This window comes from Neltuma alba, unplaced genomic scaffold (genome assembly GCF_004799145.2).
Source record: "Neltuma alba isolate B1F8T4 unplaced genomic scaffold, ASM479914v2 tig00013522_pilon, whole genome shotgun sequence".
Lineage (NCBI taxonomy): Eukaryota > Viridiplantae > Streptophyta > Magnoliopsida > Fabales > Fabaceae > Neltuma > Neltuma alba.
Window position 1 is genome coordinate 76,180 of NW_021637740.1, and position 23,882 is coordinate 100,061.

At 42.0% G+C, this 23,882-nt stretch overlaps 6 protein-coding genes across 6 annotated transcripts; 3 read left to right on the forward strand and 3 right to left on the reverse strand.

Annotated features, from left to right (window-relative positions):
* Positions 1-265: 265 nt before the first annotated feature.
* Positions 266-1,038, reverse strand: LOC114738094 (uncharacterized). The gene has a single exon (XM_028926115.1). The coding sequence runs from the start codon at positions 1,033-1,035 to the stop codon at positions 550-552; it is 486 nt and encodes a 161-aa protein (XP_028781948.1). The 5' UTR covers positions 1,036-1,038; the 3' UTR covers positions 266-549.
* Positions 1,039-8,961: 7,923 nt separating this feature from the next.
* LOC114738051 (kynurenine--oxoglutarate transaminase 1-like) lies at positions 8,962-12,153 on the reverse strand. The gene is made up of 9 exons (XM_028926062.1): positions 11,922-12,153; positions 11,617-11,747; positions 11,417-11,502; positions 11,181-11,275; positions 10,461-10,557; positions 9,998-10,112; positions 9,729-9,883; positions 9,382-9,507; positions 8,962-9,292 (listed from the first exon to the last, which is right to left on the reverse strand). The coding sequence occupies exons 1-9, from the start codon at positions 12,101-12,103 to the stop codon at positions 9,077-9,079; spliced, it is 1,203 nt and encodes a 400-aa protein (XP_028781895.1). The 5' UTR covers positions 12,104-12,153; the 3' UTR covers positions 8,962-9,076.
* Positions 12,154-13,749: 1,596 nt separating this feature from the next.
* Positions 13,750-14,402, forward strand: LOC114738079 (GATA transcription factor 16-like). The gene is made up of 2 exons (XM_028926097.1): positions 13,750-14,091; positions 14,181-14,402. The coding sequence occupies exons 1-2, from the start codon at positions 13,975-13,977 to the stop codon at positions 14,400-14,402; spliced, it is 339 nt and encodes a 112-aa protein (XP_028781930.1). The 5' UTR covers positions 13,750-13,974.
* Positions 14,403-14,496: 94 nt separating this feature from the next.
* Positions 14,497-15,964, forward strand: LOC114738103 (uncharacterized). Its single transcript, XM_028926127.1, has 2 exons — positions 14,497-15,047; positions 15,154-15,964. Exons 1-2 carry the CDS (start codon positions 14,871-14,873, stop codon positions 15,688-15,690), a joined length of 714 nt encoding a protein of 237 aa, XP_028781960.1. The 5' UTR covers positions 14,497-14,870; the 3' UTR covers positions 15,691-15,964.
* Positions 15,965-17,608: 1,644 nt separating this feature from the next.
* Positions 17,609-17,989, forward strand: LOC114738080 (uncharacterized). The gene has a single exon (XM_028926098.1). It carries the CDS (start codon positions 17,609-17,611, stop codon positions 17,987-17,989), a length of 381 nt encoding a protein of 126 aa, XP_028781931.1.
* Positions 17,990-19,634: 1,645 nt separating this feature from the next.
* LOC114738098 (cellulose synthase-like protein D5) lies at positions 19,635-23,644 on the reverse strand. Its single transcript, XM_028926119.1, has 3 exons — positions 22,577-23,644; positions 21,551-22,355; positions 19,635-21,427 (listed from the first exon to the last, which is right to left on the reverse strand). The coding sequence occupies exons 1-3, from the start codon at positions 23,515-23,517 to the stop codon at positions 19,655-19,657; spliced, it is 3,519 nt and encodes a 1,172-aa protein (XP_028781952.1). The 5' UTR covers positions 23,518-23,644; the 3' UTR covers positions 19,635-19,654.
* Positions 23,645-23,882: the final 238 nt, after the last annotated feature.

Here is a 23,882-nt window from a genome sequence, read left to right on the forward strand (position 1 = left end):
GACCTCGCATTTTCCATCTGTTTGTATCATGTAAATTTGTTAAACAATATGAAGATTCAGATCGTACAATCAACTCGTATTTGGTCCAATCTTAGAAATTCGGAGAATTTTGTATTGATTTAACTTCCATCTTAAATTGCTGTCTCACTAATCTAGAAAATAATAGCAATGGTAAGGTTTAGATCTGCTTCAAATAAGTGTTTTTGCGCTTGTGATACGATTCATTTAACATTTACTTTGTACAGCATAAAAGTGTAAAAGCAGTAGATTTATCATAGAGTAAGTGTAAAAGCTCTCTACATCTACCGAAAGAAAATGCAGTAATACGATCATAACAACGCGAACGGCACATTCTTTTTGAAAAGAATTCAAAATTGGAAGGTTGATATTTATTTGACTGTGACATGAAATATAAACATTGCCAAAAAAATGAAATGTAAATACTGGAACTCCGCCGTAGCTCATGGCATCTACAAAACTCACCGCAAAATGTGCGGACTTCAATTTCGGAGGAACAAATGAATGCCGCGCAATGCAAAAGAATCAACGTCAACAACTGAGTCTGGTGGGCGTTTCATTGTACTGTAGGTAAGAAATCTGTCTCTGGAGCTTCATCTGCTGGTAGAATTTGGCAATGAACTCCTCAGCTCGCACATCAACCCCTTGGTCGTCGTCGTCTTCACATTCTCGGTAACGGTATTGTTCATCGCTGTCTTCACCATTATCATAGCGGAGATCATCGTCTCCGTCATATTCAAAATCAACATGTGGATTGATGCAAGGGATGTGAGGCAAATGGAAGCGCAAGGAGGAGGGACGATTGAACATAGGGGTCTTATCGAAGGAGAGCTCGCGTTCGCAGTAATAAATGTGGCTGGGCGGTGTGGTATGGGTGAGACGTCTCAAGTACTTGGGAAGAAGACGCATCTCGGTCATGAGCCTGCGCTTGAAGACCCCACCTTTGCGAGCCCAGAGAAGAGCCAGCCGCAATATCTTCCACGCTCTGTGAGCACCGTTATGGTTCTCCATGCCCATTATGAAACAGCGAAACTCAGGAGAGGACTGTGAAAATCAATGTCCGAGAAGCTTGCCCGTAACTCTGAGCAGAGGCGTTGATGAATGAATGAATGAATGAATGAATGATGATGAGGGAGTGGCAAGAGACGAGGTGGTTTATAAGGGGGGATGGGAATTTTGGACGCGGCGTGAATGAGGGGTAACATGGTAAATTTGGTACAGAAATGTGAGCTACGGGCGGTGCCAACATGTTTAGTGACATGTACACACTGCTGTGGCCTGTACGCGGCCGGATCAAGCTGGACTTCTTTGTGGGCTTCCTATCCTGCCCCTCGTTTCCTCTTTGTTGATTTCATGAGCTTGCTGTCAGTGTATGGTCTACAGCTAATATCCAAAACATGATCCGTTCTGGTATTTATCAAAGCCTGAGGAATTGATATCCACATTTCCTAGTCTTGCCTTTATGTAGGATTTGAGCAAATCTTTGGGCGCAATTTCTAACATCCAAAGCACTGCTCGGTTTGATGATTGAGTGAGTGATAAGCTGATAAACGACGAGAACCAGAAAGGGAGGGTCATTTTGGTCAGGATTGGGGAGTGGGGGGACCCACGCCCACTGGAGGGAAGGCTGCCTATGGTTGGATGTTGTTGGAATGTAGTTACGAGATGTCAATCATGAGAGGGGAAAAAGATGACGGACTTTGCGCCAGCAAACGTTTGCTTAATCTGAGCCCCGCGGAAAGGGGATCCGAAGCTGCCAATTAAAAAGCCAATTTCGTTGAATCATGGAAGGGACGTGCTCTCGTGGCGCGTCCTCATTGGTTTACCTACCCTTCTCCGAAACCGTGTGATTGCCGTTTGAGTGTTGTGCTTGTGAAACTTATAAATAAATTAAGTTGGTCCTTGCTTTTAATTTAGTTTTGTTATTCAGGGAGGAATCAGTGTCTGATCTGCATGTGAACAGGTTTTCATGTATGCGTGTTCGCACTGGCCATCAGGATTAGAAATAATGAGAGAAGAGCAGAGGATAGAAGTGGGGATTGACTATGTGAGGTCAACGGGAATGCACATGGGGAGCGCAGACAAGAGAGGCTTGAGGCGTAATTTGCATGACCGCGCGGTTTCCTGTTAGGCGAGGCAGTATCAAGCTTCAATCATATAAACCCCAGACTCTTCGTTATCTTAATTTATTGTTTATTTAGTACTGGTAGCTTGCGAAGAGGCAGTGGAGCTCGTTTTCACAAAGCGAGGATTCCGGGCTGCGGCTTTTTCTCCCGCTCGCTGAAGCCCCAACTTCATTGCCGATTCGGTGGGCTCATCACCCCCGCCACACTTGGACTGGGCCGGAAATAAGTTTCCAGCCCAATATCGAATTTCTGGCCACTTAATAGTTAACGTAGCCATCAGAAATTCACAATGTACCCCCCAAAAAAAGAAACCCAATAATGATAAACGAATCTGCTGTAAATAAAATAATAGTGAGCTTTTTAAATTGAAAAAATGACACATAACTATTAATAGCCTGATGATTCTTCATTTTTGGCAAAATAAAAAATTAAAACTTCTGTAACTCTTGAGGTTTTGATGCTCCGTTTCCATTATTTTTAAAAAAATAAAACTTCCACCATCTACAGATCTGCTTATTTTCATATCACCTCCGCTCCTAAATATGCTACTTGTAGTGTAATTCATTTTATAGTGTAAAATTATATTATAATCAAATAAGTTTTTATATTTAAGATCCAAAAAATATCGCTCTTTTTTTTCCATTCGTCTGATTCTTCGCAGTGGTTGAAACTTGACATGAGAACGTGTGGCGAGCCAATCCAACATATTGGCTTAAAAATGGAGTTTTTGTTGCAGTTGCTTTCATTATTGCCGATAATCAACTAGAATAATCCTTACCTATGGTAATTCACGGGGGATTAATTTTGAGAAATAAAAAATTACGGCACTACGTAATTTGAAGGTAGGCAATAATTAAATAACATCAATTAATTGTATTTACACAGTATACAATTATCAAATATTGCAACATTCTAGCCCCACTGCTTAGTTATTTTTATTTTTTATTTTTGAAATAATGCTTAGTTAAATTTTGAATCAATTTGAGTTAACCCTGAATCACGCCCAAGCACATTATATACAAATAACGACAGTGTTTTGGTTGAAAAAACGACAATAATGGCGCGCAAGTGCAAGAATGATCTAAATCAAAGGTGTGACGAGCGAGAGTATTTTGAGAATGGTTGTAAGTGGAAACAGAGAGAGTAGTTCGCCAGACAGAAGCATGAAGGGATCAGACCGGAGCGGATGCTTTTAATTTGTGAATCCGAAATGAAGGATCACCAAACCCAGACGGCTCTCCAGTTTCTCAATCATCCACGATGGTTTGATTAAAACGGACAAACCATGAACATGAAATGAGGAAGTGTCAAAACCAAAAGTGATGGGGAGAGTCAGGTCAGGGGATTTTTACGATATGGTCCTATATCTTTGAATTGTTGCCACATCAGCATGAATTAGAGACAAACAAAATGCTGGCTTGACGTGGCATGGCTGGACCAAATGGAACGCCTCAGTAGCCATGGACGATCTGAGAACACTTGTTCTTGATCCACCGGAGCCCCTTCCTGAGCGATGTCTTCACCTTACCTTCAACAGTGTAAACCTTATACTTGGCAATCCTCTTCTTCCTCTTTGCCTCCGGATCCTTGAGTCCCCACGGCTTCGGTGTGCTCTGGCTCCCCCGGTTCGCACTTCCCGGAACCGACACCCCACCGGGGGAGCCCGGTCGTCCCGTGTAGACGCCGTTGGAACTGTAGCTTTTGCCGCTGACGATGCCGTACGGGCGATGACCCGATCCGGACCCTTCCATGGCGCTGATCGGAATCAATGGCGCGAGGGAAGGAAAGAGTCGGAGAGGGAGGGAGGAGGCACGGAGGCGGTATTTAATGAGACGGAATGAGGTTAGGGTTTCGAGAAGGGAAGGGGCAGAATGGGGAAAGCATATAATGAAAGGAAGGCAAGGAAACGTGTATTGAGGGAGAAATGGGCAAATGGCTCGGAAGTTGTGAGAGGGGTGAGTGCGGCGCTGGGAATTTGGAGATAAACAAAGGAGGAGCGTTTCAGTTTGTTTTTATTGAATCTTAAAGAAAAGAAAAAGGAGAAGCCATTTTGAAAGGCTACTGGCAAAAACTGTCTGAGTTTGAGGGTTTTGGCTTGGTGGACAGGTCCTCGCCTTCTGCCAACGAGAAAATCGACGCCTTTGTCGGTTATGGTCATGGTGCATGGCATCATTATTTAGAACCTTTTTTAGGGAAAGAGAGTAGTATTATATATTGCAATTAATAATAGCAATAAAGAATGATTGAGGAATGTTTTGCTGAGTTCTTGACCAATAGAAGTCTGGCCGGCGAACATCGAGAAGAGCCAGCCAAGAGGCCCTGGAAAGCATGTAAGAAAGCACACCACGATCATCACTGATCGTCAGGTGCCCTCAAAAAGTTCAAAAAACAGGATTTTCATAGCGGAGGGACAACCCAGAGCCAAGACTAAATTAGTCATTGGGTTGCTGGAGATTATTATTTGTCGCATCCTCCGCTTCCTCCCCTCCCAACCATATATCAAACTTTAAAACCTGTATTTCACTTTGTGGGCCTGCGAGGATTTGAAGCGGAACCACTGCAAGAAAAAGGGTGGGGGGAATGAATGATGAGCGTCCTGTTTGAATGGGGCATACCATACGTCGTCCTTCTCGTACATGTCATTACGCATTCGATGCCTTTCTCTAATACCAATAGAGTTGAAGACCCGGGGGGGGGGGGAGCGTGTGCAAACAAGAATACCATGTCATTCCTAATTACTACACTTTCTGGTTTAATTTGGAAACGAACTCTTCGGCGCCTTGATCTTTGAGTTCGCCAATGACTGTACGTGCTCCCGCATTTCCTTCCTTTTCCGTTTTTACTGGGCTTCTGTTACTGCAAAACCGAACAGTTTTGGTGCTGAAGTGGGGCTATAGTCCTACAATTATAATCAGTCATTGCTGTGTATTATTCTATTTATATGTATTCTAATGTACAACCATGATGACCTCTTCCTTACGTACGTTGACAGATTTCAAGGACATGTGTTCAGTTTCAAACGCTAACTCGCAACCCAACGTAACGCATAGCCAATCAAAGATTCCACGAGACTGTGAAACTAGTCACGATCATGAAACCCTTCGACGTACGCTTCAGAATTTTCACCTATCCATGACTGGGGTCACGTTAACGCGCAGCTAAATTGCTGTTTAGCTCTATCAAGATTAGCAATATTTTTTTAACTGCAGAGTACGGAATCATTTCTCCTTCTTGCATGTAAATATATAAGAGCATGAATTAACTGGGAGTATTATATCATATTATATAGACGCAAGTGTGATGAGCTGAAGCTCAGCTTTGAATCTGGAGGCAGGAATATTATATTATTAAAACCTTGCGATTTCTCAAGTTGGATAGTAGTATCAGTCGAAGAATCAAAGAACGGTAATAAATTCACATCACCGCGAGTGATCGTAGGAAGGAACATGTGCATGTGGGGTTGTATTTTTATGAGTCGGGTCGAATTTAGGAAATTTGAGGATGACGAGGAGATACACTGAGACATGATCGGTGGCTCAATAAGGCCCACCGTACTGGGCGAAGTCACCGGAAGACAGAGAGTGAGTGGTCTGCTTACAGAATACAGAGGCTTAAGTTCGAGCCAATGTGCGTTGTTGCTGTGATATGCGCCTCTGATCAACAGCCAAAAAGCCGACTTCACGGGGCATGCATGGGAACATCTACGTACATCCAATGCCCCACTCCACGTTCTCCTCTGCCTATCCCTGACTCTGCATTTCACTTTTCTGTCAGCTCCCTCTCTCTTAATTATTAGATTAAGCCTTCGTTTTTGTCAACAAATAACTTGATACTCGCAGGCTTTTTTCTGCCCCGGGACTGTTTGAAATCTTCCTTCCTATACTTAGCTTTTTAAGGCCCCATTTGGCAATTTTATATAAATCGAGATAAAATTCCTCTCACGTACTTGTCTTGTATTCTGTAAATCACTATTGAAAAGCTATTTATAAGTTGCTATTTCAAACGGGCCTTAAGTTAACATCTCTGTTATACTGTCAGTATCCATCAATGTAATATATAAAATTCGTGGAGAATAATTGGTTCCATTATCCTATTGATGTGGTATGGATGCCAATGACGACTATTTTTAAACTACCATTCATTTTTTTGGCGCATCCTATTCAATTTCATATACTTCAATTTTTATTTTTCAATGTTTTTCTATACTTTTCGATTGATTTAGAAGTCAGTGAGATAGATATAATAACTGAACATTGAAATTTCGATCTGTATCAAAATAATAATTGGTTAATGGTGAGAGATTTAATAGTTACAGTGGAATCCAACTTCAAATTCGACCTTCAGGAGACGCCCCCCCCCCCAAAAAAAGTCTACAGGATTTCTTCAAACAAACAAATCAGCAGAGAAAAGAAGAAAACTTGACGTCCTAGTTCTTAACTTGTCTGTCGTTGGGTGCGGTTTTTTTTGTTCTTTCTAATACAAATCGGGTGTGGGTTTAAGAAAATAAAGAATATAAATTGTTCGTTGCTGGGTCAATCGATCAAGGAGTTTGATGGGCCCCAGACGAGAGTTTTTTTTTTGGGGCTAAAGCATAGGTATCTTTTTATTGGAGATAATCCTATTCGAGACACTATCGGGTACTAAATGTGGGCACCTCTTCCAATAATGATTCAAACCTTGGTTCGCCACATTATGAAAGACTAGTCCCTTCCACTAGACTCAATCCCTGTTGGTTAGATGAGAATCTCATTGAAGCATCGCTAACTGGAATTTAATATAAAGCCTAGTTCTATTTGAGAATCCTACAAGTCTATTCATTCGTTAATTTCACACCACATTGTCGCAGCACTAAGCTCAACAATGAAGGTTCAAGGTTTTTTCCCCTTTTTTTTTTTGAATTAATATAATTGTTGGTCTCCCAAGTTTTTTGTTGAGATGTGTGGTTTGTTTTGGGGGAGGGGGTTGGGTAAGGATTCAGTTTCTGAATTGAGCGGCGAAACCGTTAGTTAGGCTATGTTTGAAGGGAGGGAAAAGTAAAAAGAAAATAAGAACGAGAAAATACTAGAAAGAAAAACTTTCAAAAACAGTTAAAAAAAATTACTATATCTGAACATTTTTCTCCTAGTATTTTTTTTCCCTCTTTAATTTCCTTTCCATTCAAACATAGGATCAGTCTCGTTACAAAAGAAAAGGCTACAAGGGACTTAAGATTTGGACAAAGTGCGAGGCCCAAGTTTAAATATCAACGATAAGCACGTAAACAACAATGACGTTTACTATACAGGCGGTTTAATATTACGAGTGCATTCCTGCATCACACTCACTGTATAAGTACGCATAGCACAAAGGGAGAATTACTTGTCGAGAGTACACAAGTATCTGTTGGAAGTAAAATATGGTATGTGTGAAGAACAAAGGTTAGCATTTTTGGCTACTTTTGTGTTTGGTCGGAAGCCAAGGAGACCTTGCTGAGCCTGCTCGGTGACATTCTGGCGCCATCATTGCCTCTTGTGTTTCTGCTGCTTCCTCCGCCACAACCATAAACCGCCCTGTATGCTAGTGCTTTTCCCAGGTGGCAATTCTCATGGTATCTTTTGTCTGATGATTGTTGAACGGGAACGTCTTGGCGGTTGAAACCTGCGGTGTCTGAGAACTCCACATTGCCTTTCTCACTTGCCATTTTTCTGACGACAATGCAGAAGCAAATGGCATTGCAGCAAGTAGACAGCCGGCTGGTCTTATATAGTGCGTGAAAAAGAGGAAAAAGGAAGTGGATTGGGCGTAATGATCAAATATGAGTGACAAGCTAGATTTAAAGATGCTGAAAGACTGAAACAAAAGGGATCAGCTACTAGATCCCTACTCCCTAGGGTTCTTTACCAGCTCATTTGTTTCTTTTTTTGGATTCACTTCCGCCACAAGAAACATAATATACCAATTCCCTCATCTCATGCGAACACGTTCATTTATTATCAAATCTTATTTTAGTAGCACACTGATCAGAAGCTTGTGTTGCCTTTTCTTTTACAAGTTATATGCCATTTCAAGATCCAGAGAATAGATTTAAACATCCTGCCATTACTGGAAAGTTCAATGGAAGCGTATTTTTCATATCATTAAAGTAAAATTCAAACACAGATAATTAAAAACAAATTTCCAAATTTCACCTTTAAAAATTCTTTGGAAAATGACTTCCTAGTTGGACACCCTCGACTTGTCGCAGTCCAGTAGCATTTTAAGTAACATAAAAAGTGAAGGATAAGATTGGGGGGGGGGGGGGGAGTGATTGCGTGACTTTGAAACAATGCTATGTGGATTACATTTTCTGCAATTCGAAGCCTACTTTGATCTCATAACCACAATCATATAACTGAACTCCTTCTCTCTTCTCTCTGGTTGAATTTCACACAAAGATTTCTATTCAAGCATTTTAATCTAACACGCAAGGGATGTAAGAAGTAATTAGTAGAATTTAAACTCGACTGTATGCTAATTAACCGGCCCAGTTGCCATTTTAAGTAGTTCTGACACGATTTTAAGTGGTTCTGAGACGATTGATCATCAACAAAAATCACCGACAGGCTTATAGTAAAAGGTTTAGAAATGGAATATGATGCTTGTTTCAATGGAACATGTCTACAACCAAAAAATGCATACGTAATCATGTGCATATAATTTTGTTTTGTTTTTTTATATAAACAAATGCCTTTCTTGTGGATGAAAACTTGAAAAGGGCCCCACGATATGGACTAAAACAAAAATTCCAGAGACCGGTTTACCCCTCGACAAACACTTGTTTACTGCACATGGTCTTTTGGTAAATATTATCTTACATCGAAGGAGGAACCTTGATCAGTCATAAGTTATAGTTACACACTCATGTCCTCCATCTAACTTGTGCCACCCTATCATCAAATATCTCTTCAACCAATTCAATGAAGTACACTAAGTCCCCCAGCATCTAAAATCTTACCAAATCTTTCTGCAACAGCAGATAAAGTGGCACTGTTCTTACAAAAAGCAAACCTGATGTATCTCTTCTGGTAATTACGATCTTGGTTAGAAGCTTCTGAGTTGGGATGAAAAAATCCTTGTCCTGGTACAGCCACCACCCCTGCTTCTACTATTAGTTTCTTAACAAATTCTACCTAAAAACCAAGAAAACTTTAGAAGCAGATCATAGTAGTTTAAATATTTCTCAAACTAATTTTACCAGGAGAGCAGAGAATGCACATACATCAGAATGGGGGTAATCGTCAGGAAGCTCAGCAAATAAAAAGAAAGCACCTTGAGGCTTAAACTGTATCTTTAAACCAACTCTAGCAAGCAAATTAATGATATAATCTCGTTTTGATTCATAATCCTGAGTACAAAGTAAGAAACACAAAAAGATGAATGACAAAGATAGAAACGATATGGTTGTAGAATCTATTGCAAGACTCAGTATTCACAAATTGTGAACAGAACAAATCATTCGTCAGACCCTAAACAATTCATGTTGTATTATGATGTAAATTCTAGTTGTTTGGAACATGGTCATATTTAATGATTTATAAGAACAATAATCATATCTTGGTCTCTTACTTTTCTCATTGACTCAAAGTACTCAGGGCGGCTACTCATAGCAGTCAGAGCGGCTTCCTGGAAAGGTGCAGGAGCAGAATCCGTGGTTCTGATATGAATATTTCTGATTGCAGATGCAATGAATGCCGGGGCAATAGCCCATCCAACCCTCCAACCTGTTTGATGCTCGACCGTCAATAAAATTATGTTATTCTCATTAAAAAAAACTCGTGATTTTGTTTTTAAAAAGAATATATTGCAGGTACAGTTTGGTTTCATGCAGCATTAACCTGTGACACTATAAGTTTTAGATAAAGAAGAGGTTATAACAGTCCGTTCTTGCATCCCTGAAAATGAGGCAAGGGAAATGTGCTTTGCGTTGTCATATGTTATATGCTCATATACCTGCATAAAGTACCAGGAGAAAACATTATGTACATGTTAGCCAGATAAATTTTCCTTATCTAGCAATTCAATAAAGAAAGAATGAGGCAAGGAAGCCAATGCAAAGTTAAAATTGGGATGTTGATAATAGAATGAACACACATCACCATAACTTGACACAAACGCTTTGTCTCTACTCTCTACAATAAAAATTTGTGCTACGAGGCATATTTCCTCGTGTTATACTTGACCGCATTACTATCAGGAGATTCATATGGAACATGAGTAATCATTGTATATCACCAGACAATTTCTTGCTGAAACCCTCAAATTGAAGTTCCACCAGCATAAGGAAAAGGAGCATCATACTTCATCTGTTACAGCCAAACAATTTCGGCTGCAGCATGCTCCAGCAATAGCCTCTAGCTCGCCTCTTGTGAAAACTTTGCCAGTTGGATTGTGAGGGCTGTTTGAAATTTATGTTAGCATTGGCATAAACCATAATCTGAGGATAAGCACATCCTCTTAACATTCACGTTCACAATGATGCTGACAAGTTTTGATCAATTTAAAATATCTTATATGGGTTGTTTTCCTACGGCTCAACACCTTGAAGCCAAGAAACTTTTCATTATCTTTTGTTAACATTACAACTACAGTCTATTCTCAGGTGCTTTACACACTTCGGAAAAAGAAGACTTAAGCAAGAGCAAAACATCAAAACGGGAAACAAACACATTAAAAGCACACCAAACTCCTCCAAGAATTGCAAGTTTGCAACTAGCCTCAAACGATTAGAGCATATCAGAACTAATCGGATTTCATTTTCTTGAAGATGAAAAATTAAGAAAGACTGAATGATGAATTTGCCAGCAGAATACATAGAAAGGATTTTAAGACACAACTCTAACGTTCACATTGCTAAAAACCTGGAAAAATTATGCGTCTTTACAGTTTAGGCGTGAGACAGGATTTTGATTCACTCAATCACTATTCTCTCAGTCTCATTCTTAAAATAGCCAGTTTGAGGCTTCTATGATGAGGATGAAAGTCTATCTAAGGTTGAATATAGTTAAAGGAATTTCCAACCTGTTCAACACTATGGCTTTCGTTCTTTCAGTAAATGAGTTCAGGAATTTGGTTGGATCCATGGTCCATTGAGGCGGGTCAAGTGGCACGTGTACCTGTGATGCCCATAAAGTTCACCAAAAACAAATAGACAAATAGATATATAATCAAAGTTTCAAACCGGCCAGTTCAAAACGGGAAGCTGCAACACCAGACTGCAGGCTTTATGATAGCTGCCAAATGGATTGAAATCTTACCGGGACTCCCCCAGCTAAAAGAATGCCAGCTTCATAAGTTTCATAAGAAGGGTCGAACACAATGACCTCATCACCCGGGTCAATTACTGTTTTAATTGGAATACAGGATGAAAAATGATGAGGTGGACAAAAGAAAAAGGGGCCAAAGTATCTAATCAACTCATGTCTTGATGCTTAGGAAGCAAATAAAAAATACATACTTGCAAAAATTGCTGCAGCGAACGCTTCAGTTTGACCACAACAAATAGCCACGTCAGTAAGAGGGTCGATGTCTAAACCATGCATTTCCTTGACTATCTTTGCAAGGTGATCACATATTCCTTGCACATGTCTCAAATTAGAAACAGTGAAATCTGTCAAAGTTCGGAAAAACTGAAAAGCAAGGTGTGGATCCAAAATGAACGAGCACACATGCAATCTAAATTCTAAACTAGCTGGATGTAACTTCGTTTATAATTGTAAGCAAGATGTTTGCTTAATACTTCAACAGTTCCAGAAAATCCACCTGTACTGGTTGAAGTCAGAAACAATGGCGGAAATGGCAGCATTTTTTATATGGGAAGGAGCGGGGAAGTCGGGAAAGCCCTCGGCGAGGTTGATGGCGTTGCTTCTCTGAGCAAGGTATGACAGTTCTTGAATAGGAGACGACGCAAGCTTCTTTGCAGAGCGGGACAGCTTCCTTTCCATTTTCGTACCTTATCCTCCCCAGGGCCTGTGCTGTTTCCTTATGCTGTCGTCTTCTTTCCACCGCTACTTTTATAAGCATCCGTATGTGTACTTGTCACGAGAAAATCCAAATATTTTTTTGTTATTTTATATTTTTCATTACGTTGACACAGCCATCGGGCCCTCGTCATTTTTTTTTTTACCGGAATCGGGCTCTCGTCATTACAACTTAAAACTATGGGTGCCCAAAAAAATTATACTGACAAACCACAAAGCAGCGACTTTTTTCCTCTAAACAATTACTCCCTCCGTTCCTTATTATAAGAGACATTTGATGCTTATGGCATGTTCCTATATATAAGAGACACTTAAAAGTTGTCTCTATTTTTTTGTGTTGATTTCCTATTTTACCCATATTTATTGTCTCCAACTCATACTCTCTCTCTTTCCCACTTCTCTTTCTTTAAATAATTTACCATTGTTCTCTCTCATGCTCTCTCCTTATTAATGATGGCCTTTTTGGAAAAAAAATTATACCTTTTACACATTGATTATTCTTAACTAATTTTAACTATTTTTTTATCAACGTAATTCGGTTATTCGTCTCTTATAATAAAGAACGGAGGGAGTAGTTAATTAATATAAAATCAAGCGCAACTACAGGACAGTTAGCTTGGAAAAGGCAAGCTATTATCAATATCTTACTATCGACCCAAAAGGTAAAGCAGAAAAACCAGAGCTCGCTCCGTATTGTCGCCCGGCCATTATACGATCCTGCTTCTATCTAATTCACCAGGCAATTTTTGTATGATATTAAATTTGATGGGATGAAATATAATTTTTATTATCAAACAATTTTTTTTAAAAAAAAACAGCCATCAAGGGGGGGAAAAAAAAGGCCATGCCAAATCGTCAATATAAGAGCAAGCCAATCCAGGGAGAGTTTTCTTTGGGAAGTGGGCCCTGTCTGAGACAAGCAATGCTCTGTAAATAGCTTCAGTCAAGGCGTAAGCCGATATACCGATGTACCGATATATCACATAGGTTCTGATTCTTCAGCCAAGCAAAGCACATGCTCTGTTTTAATGCAGAATAAAGAGATCGGGGTGGGAGTCCGGGAGACACACCAGTTCACGGGCGGACTCTCTTGCAGCGGAGGGTTGCTTTAGAAATACTAAATCTAACTTATTGCCGTATTTCTGTCTCATTTCATGTGACGTTTAAATGCTGGTGTTTGCCGCGCTGGATTTCTCTTTTGTCCAGTTTGGATCTTCCCTCCTTCTTTAGAGGAAATACATATTTTCCCTTTCATAGTAACTCATGCAGCATTTTTATAGTTTTTTCCCTTCGGTTTTCCTTCTACAGCTAAATTATCTGATAACTGCTGATGTATTTATGGGGAGCTATCCTTTTGCGGCGTGTGGGGGTTTTGGTTATTTCCAGTTGTTCATTTGGGCTCTATTAGACGATAACTGGTCTTAAAACCGATCGGCCATTACAAGAAATTGCTTTAAGTTGTTTGGTGCATATGGACTATAGATTATTTGGGTCGGGCTTTGTCTTCTGTCACATCCACATCTCACTGGCTGCTTTTATATTTGTTTGTTTCTTAAAACAAAATTTGGATTCATCTAATTGGACACCTTAGCACCTGCTCCATAAGATTCTGGCTCTCTCTATTACTCCCACTATATATATCAACGTCACCCCCTGATTAACAGAAAAGTGCCCCATCATAATTCACGAACTGAATCACCCGTAGATGCCACCCCTCCTATCCCCCACTGAGTTTCTGTTGGGTGGAGTATCAACACATAGAAATTAAGAGGAAAAAGCATTGGAGCCACGGTCCTTCAAGATTGATTATTTCCATCGGTTCGAAACTACAGATTATGAAACAGGGTAGAAGATGGAAGCCGAAGGTAGTGGACGTTGAAGCAGAGAAGATCTGCAGGGATTGCCACACAAGGACTACCCCACTATGGAGGGCGGGTCCAGATGGGCCAAGGGTACGCCATCAACGGTTCCGTCGCTCTAATTATTCTATATTTTTCGAATGATCACTTCTTTCTGATTTTATTTTTCACGTTATTTCCAGTCTCTGTGCAATGCATGCGGATTACGATTCAGAAAAGGAATGGCTCTTCGAGGGCTGAGTAGTGCAGTGCCACAAAAACGCAAGAAGAGGACTCCGAATGGTAGAGTCATGAAGCAGCGCATGCCGATTGGAAGGCAGATGAAGTTAAGAGAGGAAGAAGAAGCCGCCATATCACTGATGGCTCTTTCTTGTGGCTCTACCTACCCACCAGAGCGACACTAGAACCCAACAACAAACATTCATATATTTATTTATCCATTTCATGCGGTGTAGATCGTTAAATGCTCTTCTTTTGATTCTTTCGTATCTGGTTGGCCAAAATAAAATAGAATAATTTCAAGTATGCGGCATACTCTAACTGTAGTTACTATAGTGAAAACCACTGCCTTTCCTTTCGCTAGAGTTTTCTTCAATGTTCTTCTATCACCGAAAAGAAAAGCACAAGCGCACCGCTTTCTGCGCTGTTTTTCTAGAGGGGTCCTTGACCAATGGGAAGCCAGCACGCAAAGTACACCGTGACGACAGAGACGTTGCCACGTCAAACGTTTCAGGCACGTGTCCAGTACACTCGAGAAAGTACCTCGCGCCCTATTTCTAAGTCATCCGGGCTTTATCACTTCGCAAGCTATCGCATGCTATCCAGTCCAATTTTAAGAGTCTTGAAAGCAGAACAATTCAGAAAGCAACGACATGCAGTCAAGGTTATTGGACACGACAGCTAGGACTTCAATTCGTATGTTGTCTGCAGTCTATCGTCGTAATCTCCAGCGACGATTTTGCGCTGCCTCTAGCGGTCAGACCGCCGACCCCGCCATTCATTCTGGTGAACGAGAAGCCGGCCCTGCGGTTCACAAAGGAGAACCCCAAGTAACCATTTGATTCATTTCCTATCAACGTGATTGCTTCAATTTTTTTCTACCTTTTCCATTGTGCGCTGAGACTCTGATGTTAAATGTGTCTATGAGTATTGCAGGGGATTAAGAGCTCAAGAAATACCAAATTTGCGGAAACAGAGCACGAACCCAAAGAAGACGAGTTTCTCGAAACTCCCAAATCTCCGTATGAATCTTCGGCAAAACTGAAGAGTAACGGGGTGAACCAGCGATTGGATCCAACGTTTCAGCAAAAGCGGAAGCAGGGATCCAAAGCCTCTGAAGACGCGAGCTGTGCGGGTCTCGATGGAAGCCCCTGGCCGAAGGACAGTGGAAAGGATGAGAGGAACAGGGCGGAAAAGCTGGAGGATGAAAGAGAATACTATAAACATCACAAAGCGTCACCCTTGTCGGAATTAGAGTTCGCAGATTCCCGGAAGCCGTTTGCGCGGGCGACGGATGGGACCGCCAACTCTGGAGCAGGTAGGGATGTGATTGGTTGGCTGCCGGAGCAGCTGGACACGGCGGAGGAGGCGCTCAGGAGGGCTACAGAGATATGGAGACAGAATGCTATGCGTGGTGACCCCGATGCACCCCATTCAAGGGTTCTTAGGACTCTTCGGGGCGAAGACTTTTGAGGATGATGGAGTGCTCCAATGGATGTATAGATGTCCTTGGTTTTAATATGGAATTTTACTTCTCATATTGAGTGCTTTTTTTTTTCCTTTTTTTTTTTTTACCAGCATATTGAGTGCTTTTATCTTCTGGTTCTGGGGGCAGAATTATCTTGATGAACAATTAAGTTATTCGCAGTTATTGAAGTGCCACAAACAGTTGGCAAGGAAGTGCGCGGATTGACCGGAGAAGCCTTTCGCCATGTTTTGCCGGCGAACACGTCATATATTCTTTCTTTTTATTAAAAGTAAAAAATTACTCCTCTCTCTCTGTCTGTTTTTTTCTTTTTTGTGTGTGTGTGTGGGTAGGGTACCATAGCATGAGCTTGCATATAAACTGGACAGTTTCAACTAAGATATATGTGGAAGCTGAAGACCAGCCCAAATCACGTGCGATTCAATGGGTCTACCAATTGGACATCCGAGTCACAGACAAGTGGATCTGAGAACAACTAAGCCCAAGACTGAATACAACATTATAAATTAATCCATCGTTGGCCTTTTGTGGGTTTTTTTTTGGGGGGGGGGGAAGAAGGAATGGATGCAATACGCATCCTCCATTTTTGTTAAATTGAATGCGAATCACCTGGACGTGGCTGGGTATTTCACCGTCGTGTGCTGTGTTGTTGCGATATATGTTACTGAGATGACAAGTGTCGTGATGGTGACGGGTGAGCACGCAGTCGGGGAGTCACGGTGGTTAGTTCCAAAGATCATGTGAGTGCAAGGAAGCCTGAAAATCGAAGGGAGAGGCTAAGGACATAGAGGGAAGCATGGAACCAGAAAGAGCAGCATTTATGAAGATCGCTGGTTTAGAATTAGGTCCCTTTCACCCTTCCCATCTGCACACGGCCCGCCTGATCTTTCATCCTCAATGTCAACCATTACAGGACAGACAAACGACTTTTCGGCTTAAAAAAAAAAAAAAATCACGAATAATAATCTCGAGAATTTCTGGAACGTATGTTAGGGACCAAACATATGCTTTAGAAAGACCTTAATTACAAAAGTTCATAAATGTTGTTTGCTGCTCTTGTTGCAAACCCGGTGTATAATTATATAGTATCAGTAACTCCACTCTCAACTACAAAATGCTCCTTAAAACGTTTTAATTAGTCAACCATCAACAAAGGACGGACAGTTTAGTTAAAATGGAGAGTGAGTGGGCAGGAGATAAAGTTGGAGAAAGGGAGGTGTGAGAGAGACATGAACCCAACTGATGTAGTATATGTTAATTATATAAGCGTGCAAGAGAGAATAAATAGCGGGGGCGACGTGAATCCATTGGAAAGTTAAGCAGCAGTGACCAATTCCAATATTGATGAGTAGAGGAGTTAATTTGTGGAGGCACTTGATACCTAACTCATTGAACAGCCGTGAACGGAATGGATGCCCACCCACCCAAAATGAAAAGAGGCCAAGGCTACACTTGAAGCTTCATAAATCCCTATCCAATTCGAGGATTCTTCCACTTATCTGATTGCCCGTGTCACTCGCCATAGTCAAACCACACACAACCACCAACAGCTCCCAAGTAATGCTCGTATTTCCTCTGCCAACCTTTATTAATTATCTGCGTCCATCCCTCGGTGGCCCTCCTGCATCTGAATAGATTCTCCTTGTTTATTTATGAGCCTTGAGTACCGAGTGACTTGTTCAAGAACATCGTCAACATTGGGAGCCGAATGGGCCATAAATTAAATCACCATGCCAACCAAGAGAGGACGTCAAGACTCCCACTCATCACGGAGACCGAAATCCTTACCTACACGCCTCCCCTTCATTCAATGCTCGCCCACACTAGCTGTTTCTGTAATTTTAAGCCATATAAATACACACCCAATTAACCTCAACTCGACCTGCTGGGGGCAAAAAGCCACGCATGAAAGGCGTTTGTGGGAGCGTGGTAAAGGGATGGAGGGACTACTGGAGCAGGAGAAGGTACCAGAGGTTGAATGGGAGGAGGAGGAGGAAGGTGTGGGGCGGGCGATTCTGGAGGATGAGGGCGGGCCCCAAGGTCCGAATCACCAGAATCTCAGGGAGGGCTAAGAAGATGGTGCTGTGGCTGAGAGACGCCTACACGAGGATGATGATGGGATTGGCAACGTCGGGAGTGAGGGGAATGACCGGAGCCGACGCCGTGGTAGCCTTCGGCAAGACCTCCGTCAAGGAGTATGATCGCAACATGATCCTTCACATCTACAACTCCCTCCTCGTGGCGTCGCCCCACCGCCCTGCTCCCCCTCTCCCTCCGCCTAACTAAATCTCCGCTCTCTTCTCCACCTGAAATATATATGCTCTCTCTCTCTCTCTCACACACACACACGCACGCACGCACGCACACTCACATATTATTTAATTCTCTGTAATAATCCACACAAGAAATCAAGACCATCTTACTTTTGTCTGGCATTGGGCATCTTTAAGTCAGCAATTTTCCTATTTCCGGCCGGCTCATTTTTCTTTTTCCCCAGCTGTTCAGGTCAATAATATACGAGAAGCTTTTTCCAGAGATTAGTGAGAGAGGGGGATGATTTAATTGCCTTTTCAGCCTTGTTTGCTTGGACAGGGCTGAGCTTACTCGTTTCAGACGACAAGTTCTTGACGAACAGATCGTCTCCGGTGGCGCGTACACTGCACTATTATATAATCCATCACACCATCTTATTTAAAACACACATTTCTAACGAATGCCAAGAATATCATAAAATAAAGAATGAACATGTTTCCCAATTTCATGCAAGCCGTAAAAAGTTAGGCACCTGGTTAATCAATGAACATGCTGCCCTTATACGTTTCGTGTAAATTAGGAGTTTAAAATTGTGCCTTGTATGATTATGATGCGCCCCGTGCACTTATGAGTGAGAATTTGTGCTTTAATCTCTGATTTGATGGGGTCAATTCTGGATAAGCGCGTGTTAAAAGGCCGAACCTTTTCTCATGCCTTTGTTCTAGTCGTTGAGACAAAGGCCCATCACTTGGAAGTTTGGGATGCAGCCCAAATAGAGGGCACGATAACCTTAAAAAACAAAAAAATCCCCTGACTGACAGTGAGTCACACAACTATCTGCCAATTATATTGTATCTCATTAATTTAAATTTTAAAATAATTATTACATTAAAACATCTCATTTAAAAAAAAAAAACAATCTTATTCTATTTTGACATAATTATTTGCCAACTATGCTGTATCTCTCACGGTTTCATTGACATTTAAATCACTATGATAAAGCTGGCAAAAAAATTACTATTATAAAACCATACTCGGTAGGTTCCTTTTAAATTAGGAGGCATTATAAATCGTTTTAACAATAAACGTTGGTTGTTCGTGAAACCAGTTTCCTTAAATCATGTTGAACGCTTTTGTTTTAAATTATTAAATTAACTTTAGGTTTTTTCCCCTGATGATACAAATAAGCGTACCCCAGACAAAAGCCTTTGGAGACTGAAGGGGTGTTTGGATAGAAACCAAACCATGGTTTCAGAAGTGCTTTTACGGATTACGAAGTAAATATGTGGAGGAGATTGCCTCGTTTTGCGGAAAAGTGATTCTGAAATCTAGGTTTTGATTTTGTCAAACACCCCCTGAATTCTTTGACGCTCTGAGTCTTGAATAGTTTATGAACATTTTAAAAATTAAAAATGAACATTAATAGCCCGAGATAATTTGTAGCATGGAATACAAATAGTCAAAGGAATGAAGCGAACTGACGAAAGAAGAAAATATATGACTTTTCTTCGATATCGATATAGACAGCGGTCTACTGTAGACAGTGGTCCTACACACATCATCAACTGTAATTGCACAAGGCAAGATAATCACACTACGGAATTAATACAGCATAACTCTCATCTACGTAAGTTGATAAAGAATGGCGCACATTGGCACAAGTGGCACAAGTATAGAGGAACTCCGTCTTCCTCCAATCTAAGGGAACTGGAATTTCGTGTAGTCTTGTGCTCCAGCAGGGGGGTTTATGTACACCCAAAGCAAGGAGATGATAATTGAAAGCAATCCAGACCAGACATAAACAATGGTCGGAACCTTCCCTCTCTTCCCCATCAACCCCTTTGCAAACGGATAGAGATGGCACAAGACCCAGAAACTAAAGAAGACGCCTCCCACCAGTCTGCTCCATTGTGGGAACTGGCTGTACATTGTCCTGGCTACACCAACAGCGATAGCAATCATGTTCACCATCATGATTGTAATTGGAGGGACCATTAGAAAGCTCCATTTCACCACATAGAGATCTGCAAACTCATCATCTCCATCTTCTGGAGTGGCAGACTTTGAGGTCAGAGTGAATGATATGTCTACTCCTGCTATCACCTTCAATAAGCCCTGTAACACAGCAGCAGGATGGGCACTTGTCCCTCCAATTAACCAGAATTGTTCGTTCCGCCACCAGTCATGTAAAGTGATTCCTGACCATTTGATCTCCAGAAGTGCAAGCAAGCACAGTGTCAGTGTGATGGCCAATAAGAACACCAAAAAGGTTACGCTGAGGGATTGCACTATAAACTGCCCCGAAAAGAGAGAGACCGCAGGAAGAAAGCAATAGGCTAGCAGAAACATCGAGGTGAAAGGATACATTCCCACATTGAAGTATGCCACCCTCTGCAAAAACTTCATTCTAGGACTTGCAAATAAGGCGTTATTCCTTGAGAAGAAGATCTCAACGGACCCTGTGGCCCATCGGAGCACTTGGTGGAGCCTGTCTGTCAGATTGATTGGCGCTGTTCCGCGAAAAGCATCCCTTTTCGTCACACAGTACACAGATCTCCACCCTCTGTTGTGCATACGGTAACCAGTCACCACGTCCTCTGTTACAGAGCCGTATATCCATCCTACTCGCTTGCCCCACTCAGTTTTGTCCTCATAGAAACAGGATACCACACTTATTGCCTCTGCAACAGTTGCAGCATCTAATGGTTCTCGTGGCACTGCAAGAGAACCTGCTGGCCTTCCCTGTGTTCCTCGTCCTTGCACATCTTGAAGCAACCTGCCCTGGTATTCTGCCACAGGGATCGATGCAGCGAGGGTAGTAGAGTTTCCAAACCTTTTGGGAAGAAGCAAAGACTCAATATCCGCGTCGTCATCATTAGGATCACCATTGATCGGGAGAGCTATTTCATCTTCTTCCTTCTTTGACCTCTTGGGCTTTCTCAGAAACAATTTAATTTTCTTCCTCCCAAGCCATCCGTGATGTTCTGTGGCTCTAGGAGGGCTAAACCCATAAATAGCTGTTCTCCTGAAAATGCAGCCTGTACCCACGTACATTGGACCTTGTAAGCCATCGAGAGCTCTCATACTCACATCAAAGAACACAGTATTGTGGTTTGCATATCGGTCACTGGGGTCAATACCCTCAAACCTCTGTGGGAATTGAACGTAGCATATCCTATCACCACCCCTGTCAAGCATAAAGCACATGCCTTCTCTAAGAGCTAATGAGTTGTGTATGTAATGATCACAGTCAAGATTCAGAATAAATGGTCCGTTCGACATTATAGCACTAGTGCGTACTAGAGCATTCATGGCCCCAGCTTTCTTGTTGTGATCATATCCTGGCCTCTTTTCACGAGATACATAGACGAGCATCGGCAACCTAATATCAATCGCTGTTGTATCGATCAAGTTCTGTCCATCTGCTTCTGCACCATATTCCGGTTCTGCATTTGGCGGAGCTAACATAGCCTGCGGAAAAAGATGAAATTTAGTGCCTTCGTTCTACACACACACACACACACACACACACACACACACACACACACAACACCAAGCATTATGTAGATGAGTTATATAAAGAATTTAAACCACCTGAATTATACCGGCATGGTCCCCCCTTGAGTGATCCGGTTCTGCTGATGCCCAAGTTCCTGGCCAATGAGAACCATCGGACATCCATGTTGCCTTGGGAACCTTAATGGGTTCGGAAACATTGGTACCCAATTCCATCTGTTTCTTTTTTGCTCGCAGCTCCTCGTGAGCATTGTAAGCATCGGATCTTCTCCTTATTGATTCTGGCAGAGAATTTATTCTCACTTTAAATTCATCATATTCTCTCTTCACCTTTCGCCTCTCCCTTACAAAGTCTAGCCGTACCTTGTTCTTCAGAAAATCACCCTTCTGCCCGAAATATGCTTCAGGATTTCGGGGTTCTATCTGGTGCTTTCGACAAAAAGGAACCCATATTCTTGCAAAGCTGGCAGTCTCAGCTAGAGCTTCAAAGGTCAATAAAGATCCACCGTCATCAGACAAGTAACATGCAACCTTCTCCACTGGATAATCAACAGCTAGGATTGAAAGAATGGTATTTGACGTGACAAGAGGAGGCTCCTTTTCTGGGTCTGCTGTAGAAACAAAAACATCGATCCCTGGAAGATCAGATCTCCCTTTAGGGTTACGGAGGTTTGGGGACTCAAATCTCTCCTTCAGTACAGAGAGATCAGTAACTCTGCTCACAGGGCAGAGTTTAGGGAGCTGGTCAAGTAGCCATGAAAATGCAAACCAGAGCTCACAAGTAATGGACATTCCCCACAGCCACATTGCTTCGCGGTTAGGATGGCGAATCCTCCAAGTAAGAAATAAACCGAGTGCAGCAAGACGCATCAGAATAAGTAATCTGAAATAGATAGGTTGCATACATATGAGCATGACCAGAAACTAATTGGGCTTCATTAGCACTCTTTAAAATGAAATTCGGGCTCTCAATATCGGACCCCGACTTCCAAATAAAAACAAAAATCCAATTAAAGTATTAACTGCTACCATTTGAACTCTACTCAAAATAAGAATTGTCAAGAAATATTTGAAGTACGCGGAGAGCTAAGCATTGGGACTTACCTGTATGGACTAAGAATCGCAGCTGAAACTCCGACCTTCCTTGTTAAAGGTTTCCTGGTTTTCTCTGTGAAATCTGGTGGGTTCTCAAATCCGTTAGCACCTGATCCGGCGCCATACCCGTCTTTGGGCCACACAGCATTGCCATACCCATATGTTCCTTTTGTTTCAAAGAGCCAACGAGTGTGATCAAAGTCAGGGGGATGGTTTTGCGCTTTAAACGATTTCACAACCGAAAGCCTCTTATCCAACTTGAATTCTGCCATAGAAGGTAATGGCAGAGCCTGGTCTTCTTCTTCAGATATCTGCTCCTCTTCATCGTCACTTATATACTTAACAGGTTCTTTGCAACCAGGACATCGACCTCCTCCATTTCCAGCGCACTCCAAATAACAATCTCTGCAAATCTTAAACCCACACTCGCAAGGACCACCGGACTTGCCATTCATTGCTTCCTCATCGCAACCTTTCATTCCACAAACTGGCCCAGATTTCACAGGCTCCTCTCCTTCCACGGAGCATTCAATCACATGCCCTCGGGTCACCGAATTGAATCCTCCTGTAAAGAGTGTACCTGAAATGTAACTTCTATCAGGCTTTCCCAAAATCTTGGCGTCCTCGGTTAGGCTAGTCTGTGAGGATGACAAGGTCTGGCGCTCAGGGGTGGGAGGTATATGAACAGTGTATGTCACATATTCAGAACTGAGTTCTTCCATCGCATCGTCTTTCGACATTGAGCAGCAATTACCGCCGCCTGATGCTCGCCTTCCGCCAAGGGAAGCTCTGTTTCCTCTGCCACTAAGAGGGGAATTTGGATTGTTCGACACTGAAGCACGTGGAACAGGACTGGTTAGACCCATACTTCTACTTCCACTTCCTTTGCCCGCCGATGACACAGTTATGGTCACCGGAGAGGAGGAAGGAGAAGCAGGTGTTTTGACCATCTTTGCCGGAGAAATTGTCTCCGAGTCCAAAATAGGAGAGTGAATGGGCGAGAATAAACAAAATGAAGTGATGATAAAACACGAATCGTCAATCAAATGCCCATAACGAATTGGTGGGAATATTGAAGTGAACGATGATCGAACAGGGAAGAGGGAGGGGGAAGAAGAGGGATAAGAACAGCTTGTGAATTGTGATATGGGGCAACGGTAGAATTTGAATTTAATGGAAAAAAGGGTCGCCTGCGATTTCATTGTAACGTTCGACTGATCTGGACCGTTGATTGGATGAGATCATGCAGGGGCTTGCTGACGGAAGATGTCCGTTTGATTTATGTGGTCCCTGCACGTCACGAGAAAAGTCAAAA